At 31.4% G+C, this 26,610-nt stretch overlaps 1 protein-coding gene across 3 annotated transcripts in view; it reads right to left on the bottom strand.

Moving 5' to 3' along the window:
• Window positions 1-3,881: 3,881 nt before the first annotated feature.
• Window positions 3,882-26,610, bottom strand: part of LOC136977917 (inosine-5'-monophosphate dehydrogenase 2-like) — a 55,150-nt gene continuing 32,421 nt past the window's right edge. For 2 of the 3 annotated variants that reach the window (XR_010881148.1, XR_010881147.1), the window contains 5 exons: window positions 25,440-25,593; window positions 23,064-23,207; window positions 14,095-14,178; window positions 4,211-4,338; window positions 3,882-4,060 (listed from right to left, as the gene is read on the bottom strand). Coding sequence is in view for 1 of the 3 variants with exons in the window: in XM_067273528.1 (XP_067129629.1) it covers window positions 4,039-4,060; window positions 14,095-14,178; window positions 23,064-23,207; window positions 25,440-25,593 (404 nt within the window). In the remaining 2 variants the exon portion in view is untranslated. The remainder of the gene's footprint in view (window positions 4,061-4,210; window positions 4,339-14,094; window positions 14,179-23,063; window positions 23,208-25,439; window positions 25,594-26,610) is intronic. The other variant, XM_067273528.1, reaches the window with a different exon arrangement.

The following is a 26,610-nucleotide window of genomic DNA, read 5'->3' as shown; positions in this document are numbered from 1 at the left end:
ATCAAAATATGATACATGGCCTCCCTCTATCCCCCCACCCCTTGATCTTTAATCACCAAAATTTACTATCATCAATATCTTATTTATAGAAATAATCCTACAAAGTTTCAAAACGTTTGGTTTATTTCAATCCTAAGATACAATGAAACATAGAAGCTGATACATACAATTTTGTAAGGTTTTCTTTTTTTTGCTTTTTTAAGCCTCTAGAATTTCAAAAAGTCGAAAGATACAAAAACCCGGAGGGTGAAAATTTGACCGTTTACCATAGACTACTTTTATTTTTATATTCTATAACATCCGGAAAAGTAAACATTTTAAATCAATGACATATCATTATTTTGTTATGTAACATTTCGTCATCTTTCCGGTAATTTATAAATTCCATTAGTGTAAAACCTTTCGAAAGTCTGAACTGTTGGAAAACTCGGAAATGTGATTATATTTTAAAGTTTTTCAATATCTTTCCATTAAGATAATTTTGCAAAGTTCAAAACAAATAATCATAGGATAAAAGGTACGGTGGTATGTGGTAGATGTTCACCTCAACCCACTGTATTCACCGATTGTAAAAAATGTTTTCTGTAGTCAAAGAAACGTTTTATCTAAAATTGTCCTGGTGAAAAACAATTCTTACTTTATTTAAAAATCTACTTTTTTGCTTTTCATATAACTAATACTTCACTCATCCAAATTGTTTATACAAATAAACTATATAGAAACATATAGGAACAACACGATTTTCTCATACCTTCTCGTATTATAGATCAAAACATATTTCATTGTTTTCTAAATTGTATTATATACATACGGTTGAACAGAGAGCTTATATGGAGGTAAATATACTTTTTAACTTGATTTGTTTGGTTATAGGCTTACACTGAGGTAAAACTATAAATCAAACAAGTGATATTTTTAAAATGTAGTATGATAATGTTTGTCTTATTGCCTGCAAGTGTTACTTCTGTCTCTTCTGATATTTGTTGGCTATTTTATTTAAAACACATTCATTCTTTAAGTCAATATTAGTAAAAAATTTTTTACATAAGTTTTAGAAGTGTTTCGAGAGATCTGCTTTGTTGTAAACAATTACATGTTTACATTTCTTCGTATAATCTTTGTCGAGTGTATAATCAGCCGCAATAATACCATATTCTGTTCGTCTACGAACGAATTTCTTGTAATACAAATAAGTAACCTGATAAAAACATTATGGGATAATGCTTATATAAGTTATAACAAATTTTTAATATTTATAAAGGATGATAAATATTATAAATATTTAAGGGGTGATATCAAAAACCTCCTTAAAAACAAGACATATGTAAGCTAGAATAACAACTTCATTGAATAATTATTTTCAAACATTTGAAAATACTGTAAGAACTTACCTGTATATAGAGAATCTCAGGAAAATCGTGCCAGGCTTTTATCTTTGTTCCAAGGTCGTGCATAAGGAGGTGTTTGGGAAGAGGTTATTCCTCAAATACCTCCGCTTTTTAAATTCTTCCCAGATTCTCCCATCTGGGAAGATTTTAAAAACAAAACACTCATTAAAGCTCCTTTCCTCGCGACGCGACCTGGTTCGATCATGGCGCGCGGCCGGCGTTACGTGGACTCACAGTCGGTATTTCGCTCCCACACGAGAGGTATTTGACACGAAAGCTTTTGGAAAATTAATTTTTTATAAAAAAAAGAAAAAAACGGTGGTGGTCTTTTGGGGACGTTATTTACGAAAACGAATTAAGATAAAAACAAATAAAGACGAAAAACAAAATAATGGATAAAATACAAAATACGCTAGAGTTGCTTATTATGTATAATTCGCTACATGATCCACGTTTCACTAACTAGAGATAACAGGCTGAAGTTGCTGGCAATTCGCTGTGAGTTCCCGGCTACTTTTTCGCCGATAAACTACAATTAAAGCAAAAAGATTACACACCAAACTAAACAAAAACCAAACGGAAATAAAAACACCGCCTGTTTATCGCGATAACATTTCAATTTACGAAAAAATACATATATACACACAAAATATGTATGAGTTTAGCTTATTATTCGCACTTCTCCACACGTTCCTCGTATAATTAAACGTGGATAATAGAGTGAACACAATTGCGTTCGGCGTATCACTCTCGTTATTTTTCACAAAGACGTCTTTAGCCTAGTACAAAACGTTACAAAAAATTCTAAAATTTGTTATCTGCTTCTCCACATCCAGCAACTCTCAGCACCTCTGCTCAAAATCTCAGATAACTTCCGGTTGCTGCCAGCGTGCTTCCAGCAAACTGCAAGCGTCTTTTTCGGTGCTCGATCACCAGCAAAGATGGCAGCCACCATGAGGCTCGAAAATGAGAGCTCTATTTTGCGTTGACAATTTTGAATTTAATTTATTTGTTGATGAATAAACCCTAAATAATTAAAATTCGGTTAGTATATTAATAGAATATTTTAATATACTAGTATATTTACGTAAGACATCACATAATTTGTTTTAGTTGTTAAAGTGTAATCTTAGGATTGATTTATTTATTTAAAACTCTTACGAAAATTTTAAAAAATCTTCCCTATTTCTCTTTCGAAATATTCATTTTTCATTAAGCTGCTCTCGTTAAATAAGTTCAAAAATAAACATAAGGTAAAGTGGAAGTCCACGTCATTTGCCATTTTTCTTGTTTTTCTCACCTGAAATTTCCAGCAGTCAGCGTTTGTTCTTTAGAAAACGCCAGCAGTTGCGTCACTTTCGGCAACATCTCACTGGATTGATGCTGAGATTTTGAATACGCCCAGAGTTTTGAAACAGTTTGATGAAAGCCCTCCTCCGGCAGACAACGTTTAAATAAAATAAATCTTCATTTACACTCGACAAACTAGAATTTATCTCCATAATATATTTGTTCAATATTATGCAGAATACAATCAGATTTTATATTGTACTAGCAAAGAATTTTTGTTTATTAAGTTATGGCAACGCAACACTTGAGTGGTCTGCCTAGGGAGATGCCTTCCGGGAGGTTTTAAGAGTAACTGGCTCGTATTCAGGCGTTACAGACATGGAGAAAACCCGGAAAACTCCACATGGCCAGCCCGTCCTGGCCAGGCGCGAACTCACGACCGAACTCCCAGTGTTCAGAAAACGGAACCGCTTAACCATTGGTGCAAAGAATGCCCAGCGTTTCCCGGGAACTCAGGAAGAGGGTTATCCTCGTAAGGTAGCATGTTTCCAAATTTAGTCCAAATCATTCAAATGATTTGGTAATTTGTGGGGGATGAAATCAGGGAAAGGAGTGAGATACCGAGTTTTATGGTAGTCCATATTTCCCGTAGGGTACCCGAAACCAGCTGGATATGATGATAAGTATTAAAAAGCCCACCCGATGGCGAAAAGGATTAATCTCGGAATGCGAGAGAAATGCCGCGGTAAAAACATCTTTCGCATGCATTTTCTTTTTTTCTCCCTTTTAAATAATATATATCCTATGTCCATCCGGAAAGAATAAGCTTTCTAATAGCAAAAGAATTTTAAAATCGATTCAGTACATTCAGAGATTACCTCCAGCAAACAAACATTCTCGCTTTATATATTAGTATAGTTATAGATATAGATTAAGAATATGACAAAACAGTAGACATCAGCCTGCTGTTCTGTGGATTTCAATTCAAATTCCAGACCGAAATTCTCGAAAAATTTTCATAACTACATCCAGAAACACGTAAAAATTATATATATATATTATTATTTTATTTCAAAATAGCAGAAAAGTTTTTCGATTTCATTAAATATTTATTGCGATATGTAATATATAGACATCTTTATCATAAATATTATTAATTATATATAAGTTAATAAATAAAAATAAAGAGAATAAAAACACTGATTACAAAAAAGTTACTTTATTATGTAAAGCTATACATAAATAAGAATAATTTATACATAATAAATATAGTACGCAGTTTTTCCTTATTAAATAAATTGAATAATACTTCATTTGGTATAAAATATATTAAGCGAGCTGAACTTAAGGATATTACTGTTCAAAAATATTTCTTCTCATACCTATTAAAAATTAAACTATATGTTAATTACTTATATTATTTAAAACACAAGAAAATATATTCTAGGAATAGAAATAATTCAAATATGAACATAATCATGTAAGCATGCCTTATCGTAATTCAAAAAATACTTTCTAATGTTTGCAACTACCTGAGATTTCTCTGTACTTCCACAATTACATAATGCAATTTCCATCCTGAATTTTTAAATCATAATTAAATGAAAAATGTTTTCTTTATTTTTGATTTCATTTTTCGCAAGTTCGTTTATTGATTGCACTAAACATACACAAGTTTTCTTATATTTACAATATGAAATAAGATATCAGCAAATTATAAATGCATTCTCACAGTTCACTCACTTCAAAAAAGTTTAACCTTTTTCATTTATCGTGAATCGATTGTATAGTTTTCTAAATAAAGTTTTATAAACTAAATAACAGAATAATTATTTGATATGTTAGAAATTTAAAATATTTCAATCAATTTCATTAAACAGTATTAATAGAAAATGCAATAGACGACCAATTATTAATCAAAACCTTTGATTAATAATTGGTTATCTAACAGCTATAAATTACTTGAGTAATTATGCGGTTGAATAAAGCATATTATAGTCAAGATTCACAGATAGAATGAGAAAACTGATACTTGGAAAACATTGAACCATACCATCAATATTCAGATGCTAATTGAAACCAATAATCACATACTTAATTGATATGATATTTAATGATTACTAAACATACCAAAAGTGTTGGACATAATATCTAAAGACGGTATAATAAATATCAAGCAGATAAATATTTGTATAATTATTTAGAATAGTTGAAAGTTATCTATAGGAACTGTAAAGAGTAAAAGCTTCCATAAATTAAATAATTTTAATAATGTTTTCTTTATGAATATAGTATACACATTACAATAAATATATTTAAAACTATCAAATTATAAAAGGTTCTACATAAATTTTTCAAAATGTATTTAGCTGATAAATAACAATTGAATCATGTTTTGCAGGTGCTCTCTATATTACAGAAAGTTGCAAAAAATTACATTATTAAATTTTAAGAAATTTTAGGATTTCTTTCAAACAAATGTAATTAGTTATAGAGTCTATTTTACTCACTACTCATTAGCTAATGCAAATTTTAACTTTGAAACATTAAATAAACAGAATAGTCACAGAATTATTCAATTTTCTGCTTTATTATTTGTTATTGATTTTTTTCAGTTTTATTTTAATGTTAAAAATTTCTAAATTTTATTTTTATATAGAGTGTATTAAATTTATAGATAATTTGAATGTAATTATATAAAAGGAAATCTACTAAAAAAATCCAGCATCAAGTTGCTTAAATTCTCAAATAACAATTAAAACTGCATGTGATGCTGTTATGATATTTTATTAAAAACTTTTATATACCGTCTTTTACAGACTATAAGACGCTACAGACTATAAGAGGCACCTTAATTTTTAAGCAATTTAAAAAAAAAAAAAAATACCTATAAGTCACTACGGACTATAAGACGCACCTGAATTTTGGAGGCAATTTTTCGAAGAAAAAAGTGCGTCTTATAGTCCGTAAAATACGGTAATTAATTACAGTGGTACCTCGGTACACGTCTGCTTAGAATATGTCCTGTTTGGACGAAATAAATTTTGCTCGGTATACGACTTTTGTTCAGAATGCGACTTAATTCGATTATATGCGCTATCTATGAACAAGTAGCCCTATCGGTGTACTAGACCAGATTAGACGTTCGCGGTGTCACGGTCTATAACTTTGTTAAATTTCTTCTGATTTTAACTTGTAAGTAAAACTTTATTATTTTTATTAATCATGAATTGCAAAAAGGCAAATGAAAAGCAACAGAAAACTAAAAAAAATGACTAGAATCACAATGGAACTGAAAAAAGAGATTGTTGAGAAATACGAAGGTGGCATGCGTGTCGAGATTTAACTGTTGCATACCGTATTCCGAGAACGACGATATCGACAATCGTGAAAAATAAAGACATTATTAAATCTGCTAACGTTGCGAAAGGGGTTAAATCAATTTCTAAACAGAGGTCGGAGACATTAGACCAGTGTTTCTCAACCTTTTTGGACCAAACGCCCCCTTTGTAAGACCCGCTTCTTAATTCGCCCCCTATAAATTTTAACTGATAAAAATTGTACGATAATCCCTAATATAAGGTAGATTACATTAGGCGTTAGTAAGATATATCCAAAGAAATTTGAAAGGAACAATAGTAGAATAACATTTATTAGTTATAAATTTAATTTAATTTACAAAAAAAGTAAGATACATAAAGTAATGTGTTTTAATTTTAACATAACAAAGAAATAATAAACTAAATGAAATTTTAATGAGAACCTTGAGGTTGGTGATCTTGACAAAGTTTAATAATATTGGGTTCTAATTTTGACAGATATAATCTTAAGTCACCTTGTTGGCAAATGTTGAGGCGATTTCTTTGCTTAGTCAGCATTTGAGAAACCGCACTAAAACCCTTTTCCACTAGGTATGACGTTGGAAATGCCATGATTAATAGTCTTATTTCTATCCATAGTCTCTGAAATGTGTTAGTACTGCTAATTTTTATCCAAAATTCTTCTAAAGTACTATGTTCAAATGAATGTTTCGCTTCTACATTTGCCTGCAAATCTATTAATATTTCTTGAATGTGCGAAGGAGCATTAGTAGGATCAGCACTAAATGGATTAATAACCCAATCAGGAATATGAATATTTTCAACATCTTTAAACCGAAGTTTCATATCTACAATTAGGCTTTCCAAATGCTTATAATAAACTGCAATATTTTCGTCCTGTACAATTATATTACTTAAACAGGGAAATAAAGAAAAATCTTTTCTACCCATGTTATTTTTATAGAGACTTAATTTATTTATAAAACCAATAATTAAACTTTTCACTTTAATTATGGTCACATTGTTTCCTTGCAGTTTCAAAAGTAATTCATTTATTTTTGCATATATATCTGCCAAATAAGCTATGTCACTCTTTAAAACAGATATCTCCATTGGAAAATTATAATTTGTTGATTCTAAATAACTAATGACTGTATCAAATAAGTTGAACATTCTTCTGAGGCAACTTCCTTTAGATAGCCACCTGACCTCCGTGTGCAATAATAGGCGCTCATATTCTTCATCATTTTCATGGCAAAGTTGCCGAAATAATCTATCATTAAGTGGGTGTGCTTTTATTTTGTTAATTATTGATTTTACTAAATTCATTGTTTCATGTAATCTCCCGCCAATGGATTTGGCAACCAAGTGTTGCCTATGAATTATACAATGAATTGTAAAGATATTTGGATTTTCTTCCTTCAACATGGTTAGAAAACCACGATGACGTCCTACCATCGAAGGGGCACCATCCGTTGCACAGGCCAATATATTTTTCAAAGGAATTTGTTTTTCATCAAAATACGTTTTAAAACATTCATATATTGATGTGCCTTTCGTATCAGTGACTAAATGTCTGCAGAATAACATTTCTTCGATGATTTTTGAATCCTTTATGTACCTAACATAAGCCATTAATATTGCATCACTATCCCGTACACTACTCTCATCCAACTGTATAGTGAACTCTCGTGTTTGGAGATCCGCAGTTAGTTGATTTTCGACATCATTGGCCATTTCACTAATCCTTCTTGATATGGTATCATTACTTAATGGAATCATTGACAAAATATTGGCTGGATCTGCTGAAGTCATGGTAAGAACTTCCTTTATAACCGGTAATAATAATTTCTCTCCAATATTATGAGGTTTCGCATTTTGAGCTATTATACGTGAAATCTTATATGACACCTCCAATCCCTTATTTATATTTGTGGTTGCTGTTTTGAATACATCCGTTATTTTATTTCTTTTGGTAATCATCGTTTTTAAATTTTCGAAATATTCAATGTCTTTGTCCTGCTTGTCGGGATGTTTTCTTTTTAAATGTTCAATCATCCGGGATGGTTTCATTGCTTCATTAGAAAATACCTGATTGCACAGCAAACACATTGGAAGTTGGCTATTTTGTGGCGAAGAAATAAAACCAAACTTTACATATTCAACAGAATATTGCCGGCATTTCTTTTTCTGGGGCATTTTTAGAGGTTGATCTATAATTCAAATTTTAAAAAAATCAGTTTTAAATATATAAAAAATAAGTAAAATTGAAAATATTTATTTACTCAATGGGTAGAGGAGAACTGCCATATGCGTACCACTTAATTTCAAATGCGATTTATATATTATTTAGTAATAATTTATAGGAATATTATAATTTGAAACCAATCTATAACTACCGAAGTTGCTAATTGACCACAATTTTTTAATTATTATTGATAAATATTTGTGATATAATCATTTTTCCAAGACAATGCATACAGTATGCTTTCGGATACCGGTATCCTAAAGCGTATCTATATGAAAATAGTACTTCTTGAATAAGTTTATATGTAAGTAAACCATTTTATTCACAAAAATATATCTTATAAAGAAAGCTCAGAAAACTCACCTGATTTCTTCAATCTCTTATAATTCACAACAAAACAATTATTGTAACGGAATTTTTGTTCCTACTTTATCGATTTAATTAGAACTTACAATATAAAGCCTTTGTTTAGAAATAAATGACCTAATACGCATTAGGTGACCAGTATGCATATGGCAACTCTCTCCTATAAGTAGTAATTAACTTACCTATGATATACGGAACAAAATGAAATACGTTTATTTTAAAAATAATGCAAATATCATATATGGCGAGAGCACAACAGATCACATTAAAATTCAAATTTAATAATACTCATTACTGACTGCTCGACCAAATGATTGAAATCGTTGCACACGCAAAGCGAATCTAAGACATGCGCACTAGGGATTGCAATACCGGACTGTACGATGCGACTTTGTATTCACAGTCCAATTAATTTTGCCCGTTAGGGAGACATATAAAACATTGAATATACATTGTAGCAATTAAATACCAAAGGATAACAATATTGTTTTACAAAATGTTTTATTCGCTTCTTTCGCAACGCAATATAAAAATGCAGCGGCCCATCACTGCAAGCGGGTATTCAAAATGATTTCGCCCACGCAAAATGACTATCGCCCCCCAAAAGCGTATAGTCAAATAATCGCCCACTGTAAGTTTTCGATCGCCCCCCAGGGGGCGATATCGCCCAGGTTGAGAATCACTAGACCATGTTGAGAAATTGCTTTTGCTTTGGATAACTGAAAAACAGTGTGTTGGAGACAGCGTATCAGAAACAATTATTTGCGATTATTACTGTAATAACTTTAAAAATCTATAATAAAATTTATTTTTATTAATGTGCTCAAACAGTGTTTAAATTATTTTACAACCCCATTAATATACCATATCAAGAGGAGTTTTTTTTTTTTACATGAGAACGGATTAAATCATTTTTACACTACTTCTTATGGGAAAGGTTGGTTTGGTACACGTCCTATTCGGTATAAGTCCAAACATCAGGAACGGATTAAGGTAGAATACCGAGGTTCCACTGTATTATAAAACGATATAAAGCTTAATTCTGAGAGTAGAGATGAGTTTTATTTTAAAAAAAGTTATTGTAAATGCTAATAACGAGTAAAATCGTCATTAAGTCCGATATTACTAGAGATACACACGACCCCCTCTATCTCCTTACCCCTTTGATCTTTAACCACCAAAATTTAACAGCGTCAATTCCCCTAATACACAAGTCTCCCTGCAAAATTTCAGAAATTTTCGACAAAAGGCACAGGAGTTAGTATTAATATTTAACTTACATTAATATTTATTTGTATAAAAAAAAATTAATTTTTTACAAATATTTAATAAGAGGAAAAAGGGAGAGTGATAAAATTCTACATCTACATATCTTTATTCTACAGTATTCACACTTCAGTTTCACCCTTCCAGAAAAGTTAGTCCAACTAAAGAACCCCTTGTACTAGCTAGTACTTCAGCCCCTCAGAAAAGAAAAATATATACTGTACTATAATCAATTAGCCTGGCTCATTCAGAAAAATAGAGAACTTATTTAGAGAGGGGATAATAAAGGAATGAATTAAAAATATTCAAATTTAATTGGGTCAAAATAATTTAACTACTAAACACAAATACTACAAAAAACTATTGATAGATATTTAATAAATTAAATTGTTGCATTTTGTATTTTAAATAAACGAATTGTAACTAAACACAAAAACATTTTCACCAAAAAATTCAACACCTTTTTACATGTTCCAGTTGACTACGTAAATAAAATACATTGTGTTTAAAATTTATATGTTATGTTCAGGATATAATTTCAAAATATATATATTATTTAAATGATAAACAAATAAATAATCAATTAATTTTACATTAATTATTATGACATAAATAACAAATATAATTTAAATTATCATTAATGCAAATTTGTATCTGCAGAATCTAGTTCAAAAATGGCGTGCCATGCTGTAGACAGTGTGTCTGTTTCCTTGAAATTAATAGTGACTCCCTCTTTAAGTGCTCGATAGATTTCAACTGCCTCCAGGTATTTGAGGTGTGCTCTATCTCTACTTTTATATAGACAAAAACTTTAGTAAATTTTTTTCTTTTCATAGTGCTGGTGTTGGTTTTTTGCTCTGTGCTTAGTAAGAGTTGTTCTTGTTTTCCTTTGGAGATGCTCGAGATCTGTGTGTCCAGTGTATAACTCCAAAAGCATAAGTGAGTACAGGGACAACATAGGTATTAATAGCTTTAATAGTATGTTTTGCATTTAGGTGTGTTTTTAGTAGTGCATGTAATCTGTTCTAGTATTCAAGTGTTAACCTTTGTTTTATCTGTGCATGTTCTGTAAGTTTCACCTGTTGGAATCTTAAATATTTGTGAAACCCACCCTATTCCATAGACTCAATAATTTCTCCACTTCTGAATACAAAGTTTCTTTTCTTCAGAACTCATTTTTCAATGTGTAGTGTTTTGCATTTGTCTAGAACAAACTTCATTTGTATATTGTTTGAATATGTGAGTGTGTAGTTTGTAAGAGGAGATGAAGCTGATTCTGTGTTGATGCATAAACTTTGATATCTTCCATGTACATGAGGTGTGATAATGTGAACAGTATTATTTTGTTGTGTCTGATATTGTGTTTTGTTCGATGTGTTAGATAAAGAATTAAGTGCAAGGCAGAACCAAAAAGGACTCAAGGAATCTCCTTAAAAAATTTGTCACTTGATGTGTATTTCATTTGTATGGAGGTTAAGATGTAATGTTCTCCAGTGGAGCATGGTAGAACCAATTAAACTAATGAGTTGGGGATGAATTTTATAGATATGAAGTGTGTGCAACAGCCAAGAGTGTGGGACACTGTCAAATGCTTTTCTGTAATCAATGTATACCATGTTTGAGTTTCTGTGTTGCTTATGAACTTGCCCTAGAATAACAGTCAAGGAGTAGTTGTTCTTTGCAACTTTTGTGATTTCTATAGCAGCCTTTTTGTTGTTCTGTAAGAATGTTGTGTTCATCAATATGATTGTATATTTTGTTTGCAATACAAGAGGTAAGAATGCTGTAAAGTGTTGGAAGACATGTAATTGGTCTGTACTGTGCAGGATCTTTAGTGTTGTTTTTTGTTTCATGTAGGTGATGCCCTGCATGAAAAAAATTGGCATATCTTGTGAATTGTTGATGTAAGAGTCACATGTTTAGCTAGTTCCTGGTGCAGGGATTGAAATTTTTTGTACTAGAAATTGTGAATGTTGTCTACACCAAGTGTTGTCCAGTTGTGAGCTTTCTGCATTGTGCAATGGTTGTCTTGTGTATTTATTTCAACACAATGCATACTAAATGTGTCCTGTATGTCATTGCTTTCTCTCTTTGATGCAGTCTGCTTCAGCATTGTGCATGACAGCATAGACCAAAGAGGAGACCAATAATTTGCGAGTTCTTCAGCTGACATGCCATTGTGTTGGGAATCAGTAGTAAATCTGGTATTAACTTGCCTGTAGAAGAGTTTTTCATTGTGAAAAATTTATTTTGTTGTTTCCGTACAATTTTGTAACGTTTGAGTTGTTATGCTTTGGCTGCAAGTTTTTGTTTCAGTGTGTCAATGTATTCTGCAATGTGAACATTGTGTTGTTTGTGCTTTCTGTGTGTTTTAATTTTCTTGAAAATATTTTAATTGTTTCATTAATTTAGGTGTTGTTTTCTTATTAGCATATTGTGTCAGCCTGCCCAGCTGCTGTCTAATATCGTTTATTTGTGTTTCTATTCTTCTTTGCCAGGCAGGCTTCTGAAGTGATTTTGATTTGTGTGCTTCTGTTTGTGGATGCTATTTTACTCTATGGTAGGTCACTACTGTGACTACACCTGCATAGACTAGTGTGTGAATGTCTGAGAGTGTAGAAATAGAATGAGTGCAATCTAGTAATATGTAAGTGTTCACATAGTGTAGAGTTTTCCCTACTAAAAGTATTGAATTAAAAATCAGTGCCTGTAAATTTTGTGAGTTCTTCCTGGAAAAGAAGAGAGTGAGTATGAATTGGCCAGATATCCAAAGGGATAAAGGCATCATCCTACTACTAACAGAAATCCAGGTTCAAATGTGGCCAGGAGTCTCAGTAAAGTTTTGTGAGTGGTCTCTCCAGGATATGTTAGGTACTGTTCCTTAGGTATTTTCCTTTGATTTCACTGAACTTGCAAGCAATGTGAGCAGTGTGACAATCCAACACTGGAGTGTACCCATTGGAAATTTGGCCAGAGTGATTTAATACAATAACTTAGACTGTAAATTCTTCAGTGCATTTGGGAGGGGTATCTTTGCTATCACCACAGACACAGCCATGTCTCAGTTCCTTGACAGCAACATTCTTCACATTAAATCCAGGCACTGCTTCACTGAGAGCTTTATGATGCATTTCTACAGATTTTACTTCAGCGGTTAGATTAAACGGTGCAAAAGTAACAACTATACCAGGTTGGTACAGTACCTGTTGGGAGAGTTGAAACTGGTGTACAGAAAGATGGATTGTCACACTGCTCACATTACTTGCAAGTTCAGGGAAATTCAAGTTCAAGGAAAAATGTGATCGCTGAAAGTGGAAAGAAATTAGAAGATAATCCTAAATTCATAAAGCCCAGTGATGCTGCTATTATTAAATTGGCTCCAACTAAGCCAATGTGTGTGGAAACATTTACCGAATTTCCACCTCTTGCAAGATTTGCTGTCTGTGACATAAGGCAAACAGTAGCCATGGAAGTAATCAAGGCCATGAAGACCAAAAACATCTCTGGTGGCAGGGTAACCAAAGCTGCTGAGAAAGCTCAAAAGAAGAAACAACTAGCAGAAATCCTGCTACAAAAGGGCTGCTGGATCCTTTTGTACCAACTGCACCTTGGTAACCATATAAGTTTGACCTTGTGGCTGTTGTTAGCACAGAATTTAATAGAAAATATTCAACTAAGGCAAATTGCCATCTAAAACTAAATTTTTCATTAAGTATTTGAGATATTAGTTTCAACAGATTAATGTCTTTTTAATATTCTTCTTAATTTATTTTAAATATATTTTATTACGCTTACATCAGTAAATAAGAACAAACAGGTATTTTTGCATTTAAAACAGTGATTATGATAATTATTTAATCACTGAAAATTGCATATGTGCATTTCTTTCCTGAATCCGATTGTAAAAAATGTGATCTGTAACACATTTGTCTCCCAGGAGATAACTTGAATCACAAATAATTAAATTTGCTACACTCAATTAACACTAAACAATTTGTTTTTTTTAAATGGATAACTTTCAAAAATTAAAAAATTTCACATTAAATATTATATTAAGCTACCATAAAACAATGCCAAACTATTTTGTTTTTTTCAATTCAATCATACTAACCATTTCTTATTTTAATTCTAATAATTGTATCTAAAAATATCTTTAAACATTAAATGTTATATTAAAAAACAATTCTATCAGAAATTAAGCATAAAATGCACTTACGAGTAAAGTCCATGAACACTTCCTTCAAATTGTGCAGATAAGGTTCTTTTTTCAAATTTCAGCTCTCCGGAATAGGTCATTAATCTTTAATATGTTAAAAAAGAAAATTATAAATTTCAAATATTACATAAAATAAAATATATATTAACTTTGTAATTATTTTTTATAGACAAATTCTTTGAGGATACTATAGATTGCTCCTTATGGAATTTTGGGACTGAGTATATATTTGAACTCGGGACCGAGATGAGTTCAACGATATCTGACTTTCGGACTGGAGACCAAAAATAAGAAAGTTATCGTATTTACGATTTCTTGCCTTTCACAATGTACTCTACGCCATTTTAGAGTTTTCCACTAGGTGGCGCTGCTTGTAGTTCAGTATATGTTTCCTTTTTTTTTCTTTTGTTCAAGAACTACCGTGAATTGATAACTAGTGACGTTAAACACTCGGCAGCCTACCAGCAGCTCCCATCCAGGAGGAGTCCGTTGAGAGCATGAACAGTCGAACGCCACCTAGTGGAAAACTCTAAAATAGCATAGAATGCATTGTGAAAGGCAAGAAATTGTAAATATCATAACTTTCTTATTTTTGGTCTCTGGTCCAAAAGTAGGGTATCGTTGAACTCGTCTCAGTCCTGAGTTCAAACATATACTCAAAGTCCCAAAATTCCATAGAGAGCAATCTATAGTACACCTAACTTTTTTAACCAGTAAAATGATATTTGATTAAATTCTTAATCTCTCAATATGTAGTGTATCCCATAAAGACTATACTCTGTGATTCTAATTGGAATAAAAATTTGAAACATTGAGTATATTAATGGAGCTAAAAATTTGCACTTTTGTATGTTATTTTGATAATTTGACTTTTGAACTTAAATGATCAGAACAATTACAACTTTAAAATTTTAAATGGTAACCCAAATTCTTGTAGCATATCATTTTATAGAATTTTTAATGCTGAATCAAATAATGCAATCAGCATCATTGAAATCACACAAAGCAATTAATAATGATTCATATACAGAAACAGTCAGATATTGAGTTTAAAGAAAAACTTAAAACATTTGTAATTCCCTTTGCATGAGAGCAGTTAGACAGGAAATATATATATAAATTGTAACAAACTTATCCCAATCTGTAAGGGGACATAAATCTGACAATATCATTCTCTGTATTCACTATTCCTCACTCACGAGTTAACAGATATCGAGAAGTTCTCATCTCCGAGCATTTCAGTCTGTACAATATTTAACGTGTAGAGAACGCATTGATTTCAGTCTCTTTTTCCTTCTCCCTTTTTCATTGTTAGGGAGTCATCTCCAAAGCACTGTTCCAAAGAGAGCCTGATCCTTTCAATATATGTATACGTGTACATATATCCTAGTTGTGTGAGATACTAAGGATAAAGAGTTTGTCTTGTTCCCACATGTGCTCACTAGTCCTTCTTGAACGATCTACACCTGTTTGGTGGTTAAGTCTAATGAGAAGAAACCCAAAAAGGGAAAAGATGCCACCACACCAATTTTCTTGTTTTATATCTTCGTATTCATCATCTTTTCCTTTCCACCAATCAGGGCAGTCCTGAACAATGGTATAGTCAAAGTTTTTTGGATGCACACCTGATGGAACATGACCATTATTGCCTCCAGTAGTAAGTACTGTACACAAGAGGTGTTATGAAACCATAGGGTGAGAATACACAATTCACATAACAAATATAGGACAGAAATACCACACATTGTTTCGATTTAATCATACATAAACAACTTTAATGCAATAGACTTTATTTATTTTTCATTCCCAAATTTAATTTAATTCCTTACATCCACTCATTCTCTAGTTTCATATTAAATGAAATTTCATTAATTGTGAAATTTCACTAATTTTAAATTAAAGAATGAAAAATAAACAAGATCTGTTGTTTCAAAAACATTTTTACATACAATTAAACGATTTTTTAAAAATCCAAGATCCTTTAAAGATCAAAGATTAAATTTTCAAAATATCATACAAAAGTGCAGTTTTTCAGCTCTATTATTAATATATCCAATATTTCAAATTTCCATTTCAATTAGAACCAGAGATATAAGCCTGGCATGACCTTTCAGGGACATCCAGCATATGAATTTTTATGTAATAAATGACTTTTTCATAAAAAATTAATTATATAACAGAATGCAATCATATTATTTTGATTATTAAATATTTTGAATTTTGCCACATTAGATTTAAATATAAAGTTTTTATTCATCTTTCAAACAATTAATTCAGCAACTTGGAGAAATTAGTTTACTTAAAAAAGAAAGTGAGCGAACAATTGAAGAGCTTATTTCCAAAGTAACATATCTCTAGGAAATACAAATTTCCAAAAACTGCAAATTTTAAATAATTGCTTTAAATGTTAAGGTAAAAACTTAATTATTGGTACAGAGGTTTATTTTTATATTCTGACTATAGGTTTAACAGTAAAAAAAATCCTGAGACAAAGGAAATGGTAGTAAGTCAAATTATGAACTTACACCACTTTGAAACAAAACTGCAGCATTTAAATGGATAATGTAATAAAAACAACAAATAGATGGTCAAAAACTTTTACAAAATAAGATACAAAACAAAGATGAAAACCACACAAACCTTGTTCACATGACTGAAAATAAAAAATGGTATTTAAAACACTATACTAATTCAAAAAAAAAGAAAAAAACGTAACGATTTAATAAAATTAATAAAAATCATATTGTAATTGTTCTGTCACAGTACCTATTTAGAATCAATCACTTTCTAAACAAGAAAACACTTTTTGTAAAATGTCATTGCAGTATGCCCATCACTTATTCCCAGTTTATTTAAAAGTTTCGTCACATCATCTCCAGCTTAAGTTTATTCTCCAATGGTAACAAATCAACTAATAGATATGACCATTTTTCACTTCTTTTTAAGATTGTATGTTTACACATCCCCAATCTATCAGAATAGTGCTATTTGCAACAAATATATTTGGAGTTTATTCTGATTACTTACATTTCAGATACTTTAAAATCCATTTTTGACTTAATGTGTGAATGAATTGCAAGTTTCCAATTACCAAGTTGACAGTCTCTTTACCAAGAACACGTATTTGTCTTATATGCTCAAACATCTTATTTAATTTAGTCTTCTGTAAAAAGAAGCAGCTCAGTTTTTCTTAACATTTTTTCCACCCTTCCAAAGGCCCTATGTATGGATAAATAACTGTGATCCCGGTCCAGTTATGTAATCTCAAAAATTACATTATACATATCTGAAAGTTTACTTAGCATTACTAATAATGTGTAATTTTTGTTTTGTGCACTGCATCCATCACAAAACAAATTAATTTTCTTAATTTTTGGATTTTCCTTACAAAAGTATTTAATCGATTTACTAGAAAGAGGTCACATCCTTATGTGACCTCTTTCTAGCAAATCGATTAAATACTTTTGAACTTCTTGAAGAAAATGTAGCCATTATTAAAGAAAAATTAACAAAACAATCAAACACAATAGCACTTGCCCTTCAGAAAGCAGTCATTACTGTGAAATAGTCACATGACCGATATACACTTTGTAATTGGCTGTTATGAAAAAGCAACAGTTTGGAAATAAATACAAAATGAAAAATGTCACATTTGAAAAGAAAGCCAATTTTTTGATACATTTTTCAACAGAAGAAACACCCATTTTGAAAAAAAAAATACTGTAGCCCTATAGAGAAGCATATTATCAATGTGTTCATGCCATGAAATAAAAAGAAATAAAAAGAAATAAAAAATTGAGATACATCAATTTGGAAATAAGCTCTTCAATTTTGGAAGGCTAAAATTATCTAATCTATCACTATATTCCAATTTGCAATAATAATAATAATAATAACAACTCCTCTCCCGTGGTCACCACCTGGTCGTGGTGGGAGAGCCCAGTAATTTTACTGATCCATAGGGCAATGCAGGCTGGAGCACAAGCTCCTGGTAGGGACACCCATGCCAGTAAGGTCTATGGGGAGAAATGAAGCTGAGAGTGACCACACCCACATTCTGTGGAGATTGATCTGGTTATTACCATAATAAATAAGTGTGATACCAGCTCAGAAGTTGCCCGGGTTAACAAGGTCCGCGTTCGTGGGTTAGGCAGAGGCTCATGTTCGAAAAATAGGCCACAGTCTCCCTTGGTTACCGGTGGCGAAAGCAGCACCGGCCCAAGCATGGCTACTGCAATGCCCTCAACACATGTGAGGAACCAACCCAGCCTTGGTGTTTCTGTGGCGACGCATCCACAGACCACAAAGGCTGGAAAACCACGCCAACGAATGAAATGGACAGTAGAAATGAATGAGTTTATCATCCATACTTACTACATGATCACAAAATTCGAAACAAACATGACAGCATACAGACAACAACTACACCATAGATTCACGCAACAGTATCCTCATCTCACTGTCACCGAACAAAGGGTTGTTGATCAAAAAAGAACAATTATACATAACAACCACAAACAACACTTGAACTTATCAAACAACAGGTTGCTGATCAAATACATCAACAGACAGAAACATCTAACATTAATGAAGATCACGTAACCTGTCAGGATAATCCAGCAACAAGCATTGATAACAACACACATACAACAATTACCACTAACAATACTACAGACACTTCCTCATCCATCACTGATAACATAGACATGGATTTAGTTAATACGCTCTCACTTATATTTCAGGAAACACTCACTAAATATACAGGCACAGATCCCACACAAAGACCACGAATACCAAAAATCAACACGTCAAAGGAAGTAGGAAAAACACTAAATTATGTAAACACTCACTTACTACCACACTACATTCATTCAATTTCTACACTCGCAGACATTCATACATTAGTTTATGCTGGGGCAGTCACAGTAGTGACACACCATGGACTGAAAGTACAATCACAGACAAATACACAGAAAACACAATTCTATCACAAGCCTGCCTGGCAGAGAAGAATAGAAACACAAATAAATGACATTAGACAGCAATTAGGCAGGCTGACACAATACACTAAAAACAACATAACACCCAAATTAAGGAAACAGCTCAAAAACATTTTCAAGAAAATAAAAACACACACAAAACATGAACATCACAACACATGCATTACAGAATACATTGATACACTAAAACAAAAACTTGCTGCCAAAGCACGTAGACTCAAACGATACAAAACATGTACACTACGAAAACAACAAAATAAATTATTTACAAACAATGAAAAACTCTTTTACAGACAAATTAATAACAATGCAAACACTGATACACAGCACAGTGGCACACCAACAGAAGAAGAACTCACAACATATTGGTCTTCTCTTTGGTCCAGTGCTGTCACTGACAAAGCACAATGCTGATGCAGGCTGGATGGAGGAGGAGAACAGAAACTTGCACAACATACCAACTATGCCCTGTGCTGAAATAAACATACATGATTTCCAATACACTGTTAACAGAACACACAACTGGAAAACACCTGGTGTAGACAACATTCACAATTTCTGGTACAAAAAGTTTACATCACTGCACCAGGAACTAGCTAAACATCTAACACACATCATCATCAATCCACAAGATATGCCAAAATTTCTTACTCAGGGCATCACCTACATGAAACCTAAAAACAACAATACCACAGATCTCACACAATACAGACCAATTACATGTCTTCCAACACTCTACAAATTATTGACATTCTGTATCGCAAACAAAATATACAAACATGTTGAAGAACACGACATTCTTACGGAACAACAAAAAGGTTGCCGTAGAAATCACGGGGGATGCAAATGTGAGGACCTGAACGGGGATCGACAAAAGGGGACGAAATTGGAGATTTCCATTGTTTAATGGAAGTTTTTTTTTCTGCATTAAAACAATGAAAGATGCGAATTCGAGAAACGCGTACCGCGAAAGGAATCAAGTTCTGTCGTGACGATGACCTCTCCCGCGCCCTCCATCGGGTTTCGAATTGGCACCAGGTGACAATGAGAGACCAATGGAGAGGTGATTTGGGGAAAAAAGATTATAAAACCTTCGTTTCAAGGACATAAAGAAGTTCTTGGATGCGCAAGTTTCCTCCAGTGGTTGTGTGTGTGTCGGTAACATCAGAAAGAAAGGATCCCTTCCGAACCCCGAGGAAGCACCGTGGATGAGTGATTGCCTAGCCATATCTAAATCATTGGATCGCGTCGAGCTTCAGCAGCCAGAATACGTGCCATCCACCCCGGTGCCTATCGTCTTCTCGTCATCCCGTCGAACTGCCGGACATCGGAACATGAACTTTGGACGAACTCTTTTGGGGACTGTCAGTTGCGCATTTTGTGTGGTGTTACCTCTTCGAACAAGAGTAACTTGTAAGAAAACTTTTATGTTTATTAAACGGTTTTTGATGGACAACCAGTCTCAGTAAGTCATCCACCCCCACATGACCATCTGACCGCTTGACCGCCTTTGCTTTCACACACTCCTGTCGGCAAACTCTACACAAAGAACAGTTATTCATAGATTTAGTCATTCTACAGCAAGCACACAAACAACACAGAAACATACACATGGCATATATAGACTACAGAAAAGCATTCGACAGTGTTCCACACAGTTGGCTGCTACATATTCTACACATGTACAAAATACATCCATCACTCATTGCATTCTTTCAAAACACTATGCAGCACTGGAGAACAACACTACATCTCAGTATTAGTAACACTTCCATACAAACAAACCAAATTTTTATTAGGCGAGGAATTTTTCAAGGAGATTCCTTGAGTCCTCTCTGGTTCTGCTTAGCTCTGAACCCATTATCCAACATGTTAAACAACACGCAATATGGTTACAATATCAGACATGAAAAAACAACACAGTATACACTGTCACATCTCATGTACATGGATGACATAAAACTTTATGCATCCACACAAAAACAACTTCATCAACTCCTACAAATCACACATTCATATACCAAGGACATACAAATGGAATTTGGCCTAGATAAATGCAAAACACTTCACATAGAAAAAGAAATCCTGGAGAAAGAAGATTTTGCACTTGGAAATGGAGATGTTATTATTAAATCCATGGAAGAGGGTGAGTTCTACAAGTATTTAGGATTCCAACAGGCCAAACTAACAGAACATACACAAATAAAGCAAAGATTAATTAAAGGATACCAAAATAGGTTAAATGCTATTCTCAGAACACAGTTAAATGCAAAACATACAGTTAAAGCAATAAACACATATGTCATTCCAGTACTTACATATTCTTTTGGAGTTATACATTGGACTCTCACAGATCTTGAGCAACTCCAAAGGAAAACAAGAACAACGCTTACTAAGCATAAACATCATCATCCTAAATCCGCCACAGAAAGATTAACCCTTCCACGTAAAGATGGCAGACGTGGCCTGATTGACATAGTTAACCTTCACTACAAACAAATACAGTCACTGCAAGAGTTTTTCTACAAAAAACAAGAAACATCACAATCCCATAAAGCAGTAACTCTAGCAGACTCAAATAACACACCATTAAACTTACACTCACATCATATGGAGACGACACAACATATAAAAAGCATAGGCACCATTAAGCAATCATGAGCTCGAAAGGCACTCCATGGCAGGCATCCTTATGATCTGGCCCAGGATTTTGTTGACAAAACTGTGTCAAACAGCTGGTTAGCTCGGGGATGCCTCTTTGGGGAGACAGAAGGATTCATGATCGCCATACAGGATCAGGTCATAAATACTAAAAACTACAGAAAACACATACTCAAAGATGCAACACTCACAAATGACACATGCAGAAAATGTCATGTCATGCCAGAAACTATACAACACATCACCTCTGGTTGCAAGCTCTTGGCACAGACAGATTATTTACACAGACATAATCAAGTAGCAAATATAATACACCAAGAGCTCGCAAAGAAACACAAATTAGTAGACATCCACGAACCATACTACAAATACATCCCGCAGACAGTATTGGAAAACAACACGCACAAAATGTACTACGACAGAGCCATAATCACAGATAAAACAATTTACCACAACAGACCGGACATCACACTCATTGACAAACACAATAAAATCACATACATTATAGACATATCCATTCCAAACACTCACAATATACAAAACGCATGCACTGAAAAAATTAGCCAGTACACAGAACTCGCCCAGGAAATAAGGCATCTGTGGAGGATGGATAGGGTGCTTATTGTACCTGTTGTTCTCTCCTCTACAGGTGTCATACCACACACACTGCACAAAAGCCTGGGCACATTACAATTGAATAGAAACACATACATCACACTACAGAAGGCCACTATATTGAATACATGTCATATTGTGAGAAAATGCTTGATACAGACACACACTGATACACTTCATTAATTTTTGTTTTGGTTACTATGCCTTGACTTTGATCCGGCATAGTACACAGCCACCGGTGTTAACCGAGTATATCTCACTTAACCCAACATAATAATAATAACAGCATAAATATTAAAATTAATAAATAAATAAAATTTTTATCATAATTCTGTATTATCGGATTTTCACATAAATATGTAGACTTTAAACAAAATATCTAATTATCTAACTAAAACAGCAGTCTATTTAAAAACAATTTAATCTAATGTTGCCTGAGAAATACTTAAATTGTCTGCCCTGTTCTGTTTTAAGCTATGCTTTTATTCTTTACTTTTTTTAAAATGGCCACACAAGTATCATTTTATTTTTTTGTTTTTCAATAATATATTTTTGCCATAAGATATACAGAGAAAAAGACAAAGTTTAGTCTAAACAGGAAGCAAGCAGGAATCTTAACTCAACTGATTACTTTCAAGAAATGTGATCACTAAAAATTAATTATTAAAACTGCAAAATGAAGTTAATACAAACCTTAAGGAACTTAAACTTCGAGCACCAATGTCTTGGCAGCCATATTTAATGCCATTAATTAAATAAGGTACAAATCGATGTATGGAACCTTTATCTATAATAGTACCTGATACACCTTGTGCAACATGTACAGATTCTTCTTTTCTAAAGATTAAAGTAAATTTAAGATTTTTATTAGTTTATTTATCTTAGTCACTATAATATTTTTCTGTATATCATTATAAAAATTTTATATCTATTAATTTAAAATGTCATTTAAAACTGTTCTTGAAAGATAAAAATAATTGAAATTATGAAATTATCAAAATGTAAAAATTTCTATAATTAAAAAGTACTAAAATACTATTTTTAAAAAACAAATTTCTTCTAATTCATCCTAATTATTATACACTGTTTTATTTTAATAAAAGAATATAGTGATAATTGGTGATTGAAAATTCTATTTTTAAATTTAATTTAGTACATTTGATTTTAATACAATTAATAGCTTTAATTTTTATTTTTAAATTATTTCTTTAATCAGGATTGAATCAACTGGGATGAGATTTTTGAATATAAAATAAAATTTAAAAATTATTGAATATTTGAAAGATATTCAATATTTTTTAAAAAACTGAGAATCTTCAGCTTTAGAAACAAAATCTTTTGTATAATAAGCATGAAGATGGCCCCTAAACGAGCCCAAAAACATTTGTATTTTGGACATTGAATGCTTTACTGTTGCGAAATATGGAAGCTTATTGTCAATTCAGGTAATTGTGTTTAAAAGAATTTTATCATCTTGGAAGATACTCTAAAAAAATTGTAATAAACAGTAGCCTTGAAAATTGAAAAGTTATTACTGAAAAAATCTGCTTAATAAACAAAAATTATTCTATGAAGTGTTGGTAGTAAACCATAAAAAACTACCAAACCATACATGTTAAAGTATTCTGATATGGATAGACAATATGATAAGATATAATCTACATTTTTCTACAGTGATAAAGCTACACTTCTCTTTGTACTATTAAATTCAAAAACTGTCTGACAATCTACAATCTTTATTGTGTAGCTTAATAATGTGTTTGAAACATATTTTCTTGTTTTATACTTCAATAAATTTTATATCATGCACTACTAAGCATTTTCAGTTAGTGATCTAATAATCCTTACCATACAATTTGTATTAAAAGATGTATAGAATTGCGTAACTTTTGTCTCTAAAATTTATTTAATAATATAATGGCATATTTTTATTATTGTTAATTATATTGAAAAAGTTTTATATGTATCATATATAACAAAGAAAACTTCTCGTGTCCAGTTTATGTGAATTTTAAAACTTTGTTATCCTAGTCATGAATATACCCAGGTATGTCCTATAAATTATGACATTAGAGCAAAACCTCAATTTAACAGACTGGATTTAACACAAAATTTGCAGTCTGTATGTCATAGGTAAAAATTAACACACTCTTAATTTTAAAAATGTTTTTATACGTAATTAAATTAACGGGTTATTTTTCAAATTCTAGAGACACCACTGATAAAGTGTATTTTCCAAAAAATGTTTGTTTATTTATTTTGATTTAGATTATAAATTTGTTTATTACAGTCTCAGAACTGTGTTGAGTACATAAACAATAATACATATAGAAAACTTTTCTGCAAAATTAAACTTCTCATACATACTTAATTTTAATTATACAAACATATCTACATAAGTAAAAACCAATTTGTCAATGTTAATTAAATTGAATTGTCAAGTTTTTAACATATGCATTTGGAAAACCTAATTCATTATATAATGGAATTATATTTAATATACTTTTCAGCTTTAAAAAAAACCCCCTCTCTCTTGAATTAGTCCATTAAATCAAGATTTTACTGTTCTGGAATCTATAAAGATGACATAATAACTCTGTAAAAAGTTTTTCTATATTTAGAATACATAAACAGTAATTCATAACTATAATTTCAAAACTATTGAATTAAAGCCTAAAGATGCTTGAAAAAGTTTTGAAAATATATATTTATTTGCTGTTCTTGAATGGCAATTTATTAATAATTATTTTGTAATGACAAAATTTATAATTATAAACTATTATTCTTTGGAATCTTAACCAAATAATCTTTAAAATATAAATAAACAATTATTACTTAATTATGCATTTCTTTAAAAATCAAATTAATCATATTGTCTAACTTATTACACTGAAATTTCACATATTTGAATAAAATTTAAATGCTAGATAATTTAATTATAAAAATTTTCCATTTGAAAACAAAAAATAAAATTTATTTTTACTAATTATCTAATTAATTATTTTAACTATATTACTTAACATATCAATTTAATTACAGTAGAAGTCCTAATTATTAATATAATCACACCTTTGAAAATATCTATTACGACTTCCTTGACCTTGCTTTGATTCCATTGCATCCAATGATCCCATGCCTCTATATTTCTTTAGTCTAACACCATCAGAAAAAAAGTATTCTCCAGGTGCTTCTGTGGTACCAGCTAACATGGATCCCATCATAACTGTTATAACATATAATCAAATACATAAATTTTACAATAATTTGCATTTTTTAAATGTATGTTCAATAAAATAAAATATTTTGATATTATGTTTTATTTTATGCATACACACATAATATTAAAAAAAAATTCAAAACTGAAAAAAAAAATTTTAAAGTAGAAATACAGTGGAGTGCATGACATTTGATAATAGGGAAGCTGTGTTTCCATAAAACTTTTAAACAAATACCGGAAATGACAAAAATAAAGTTTATTTATTTTAATTCTAAAATAGATAATTCACATGAAACAAAGATATAAGACTTGTTTTTATTACTTTTTATAAATTAATTCTATTCAGCAATTTTTTTTCTGCAAAGTTCTTAATTACTTTATCATAAAAATTGCTTGTTGTCCATTCCATCAAAGTATTTAAAATCTTTTTTCTATTGAAAGCAACACTAGTGACGACAATCTATCCCTCTGACTGAGTGTTCCTTGCAAACGTATCAATTTGCTTCATGGTTGAAAAACTGCGCTCAACAGATGCACTTGTAGATGGTGCCATAAAAATTAATGATATTAAATCATATAATTCTTTTAATATGTCTTTGTTGAGATCATCTTTAATTATAATATTTTTTTATGTCTAAGAGTGACTTTTCAATATAGTCTGGACACAAATATAAATATTGCAATTCACTATGTAATTTAGATAAATCAAAACATTCTCCAAAAAATTTACTTAATTTAAAAAATTAAAACTTGCTTCAGAAAATTGTTTTTCATAATATTTAAAATGATTAACATCTAAAAGTGATAAAAATTCTAAAGATTTTATGTCTGAAAATCTGTCAATGTAATTATAATTAAATATACCTTTGTAAAAAAACGTACCTAAAAATAATATAAAATATTCTTTACTTTTTAAATCTTAAAACAATCCACTTAATCAAATAGTTCCCTACGAGTGGCCAATAGATGGAATCATTAGAAGCGTTATACGATATTTTAGTGTGTAGCATCCATCAGCTAAAC

This window comes from Centruroides vittatus, unplaced genomic scaffold (genome assembly GCF_030686945.1).
Source record: "Centruroides vittatus isolate TY-2023 unplaced genomic scaffold, ASM3068694v2 contig_482, whole genome shotgun sequence".
In the NCBI taxonomy this organism is placed as follows: Eukaryota; Metazoa; Arthropoda; class Arachnida; order Scorpiones; family Buthidae; genus Centruroides; species Centruroides vittatus.
The sequence above is the reverse complement of the archived record's forward strand: the minus strand, read 5'-3'. Positions and strand labels throughout refer to the sequence as shown.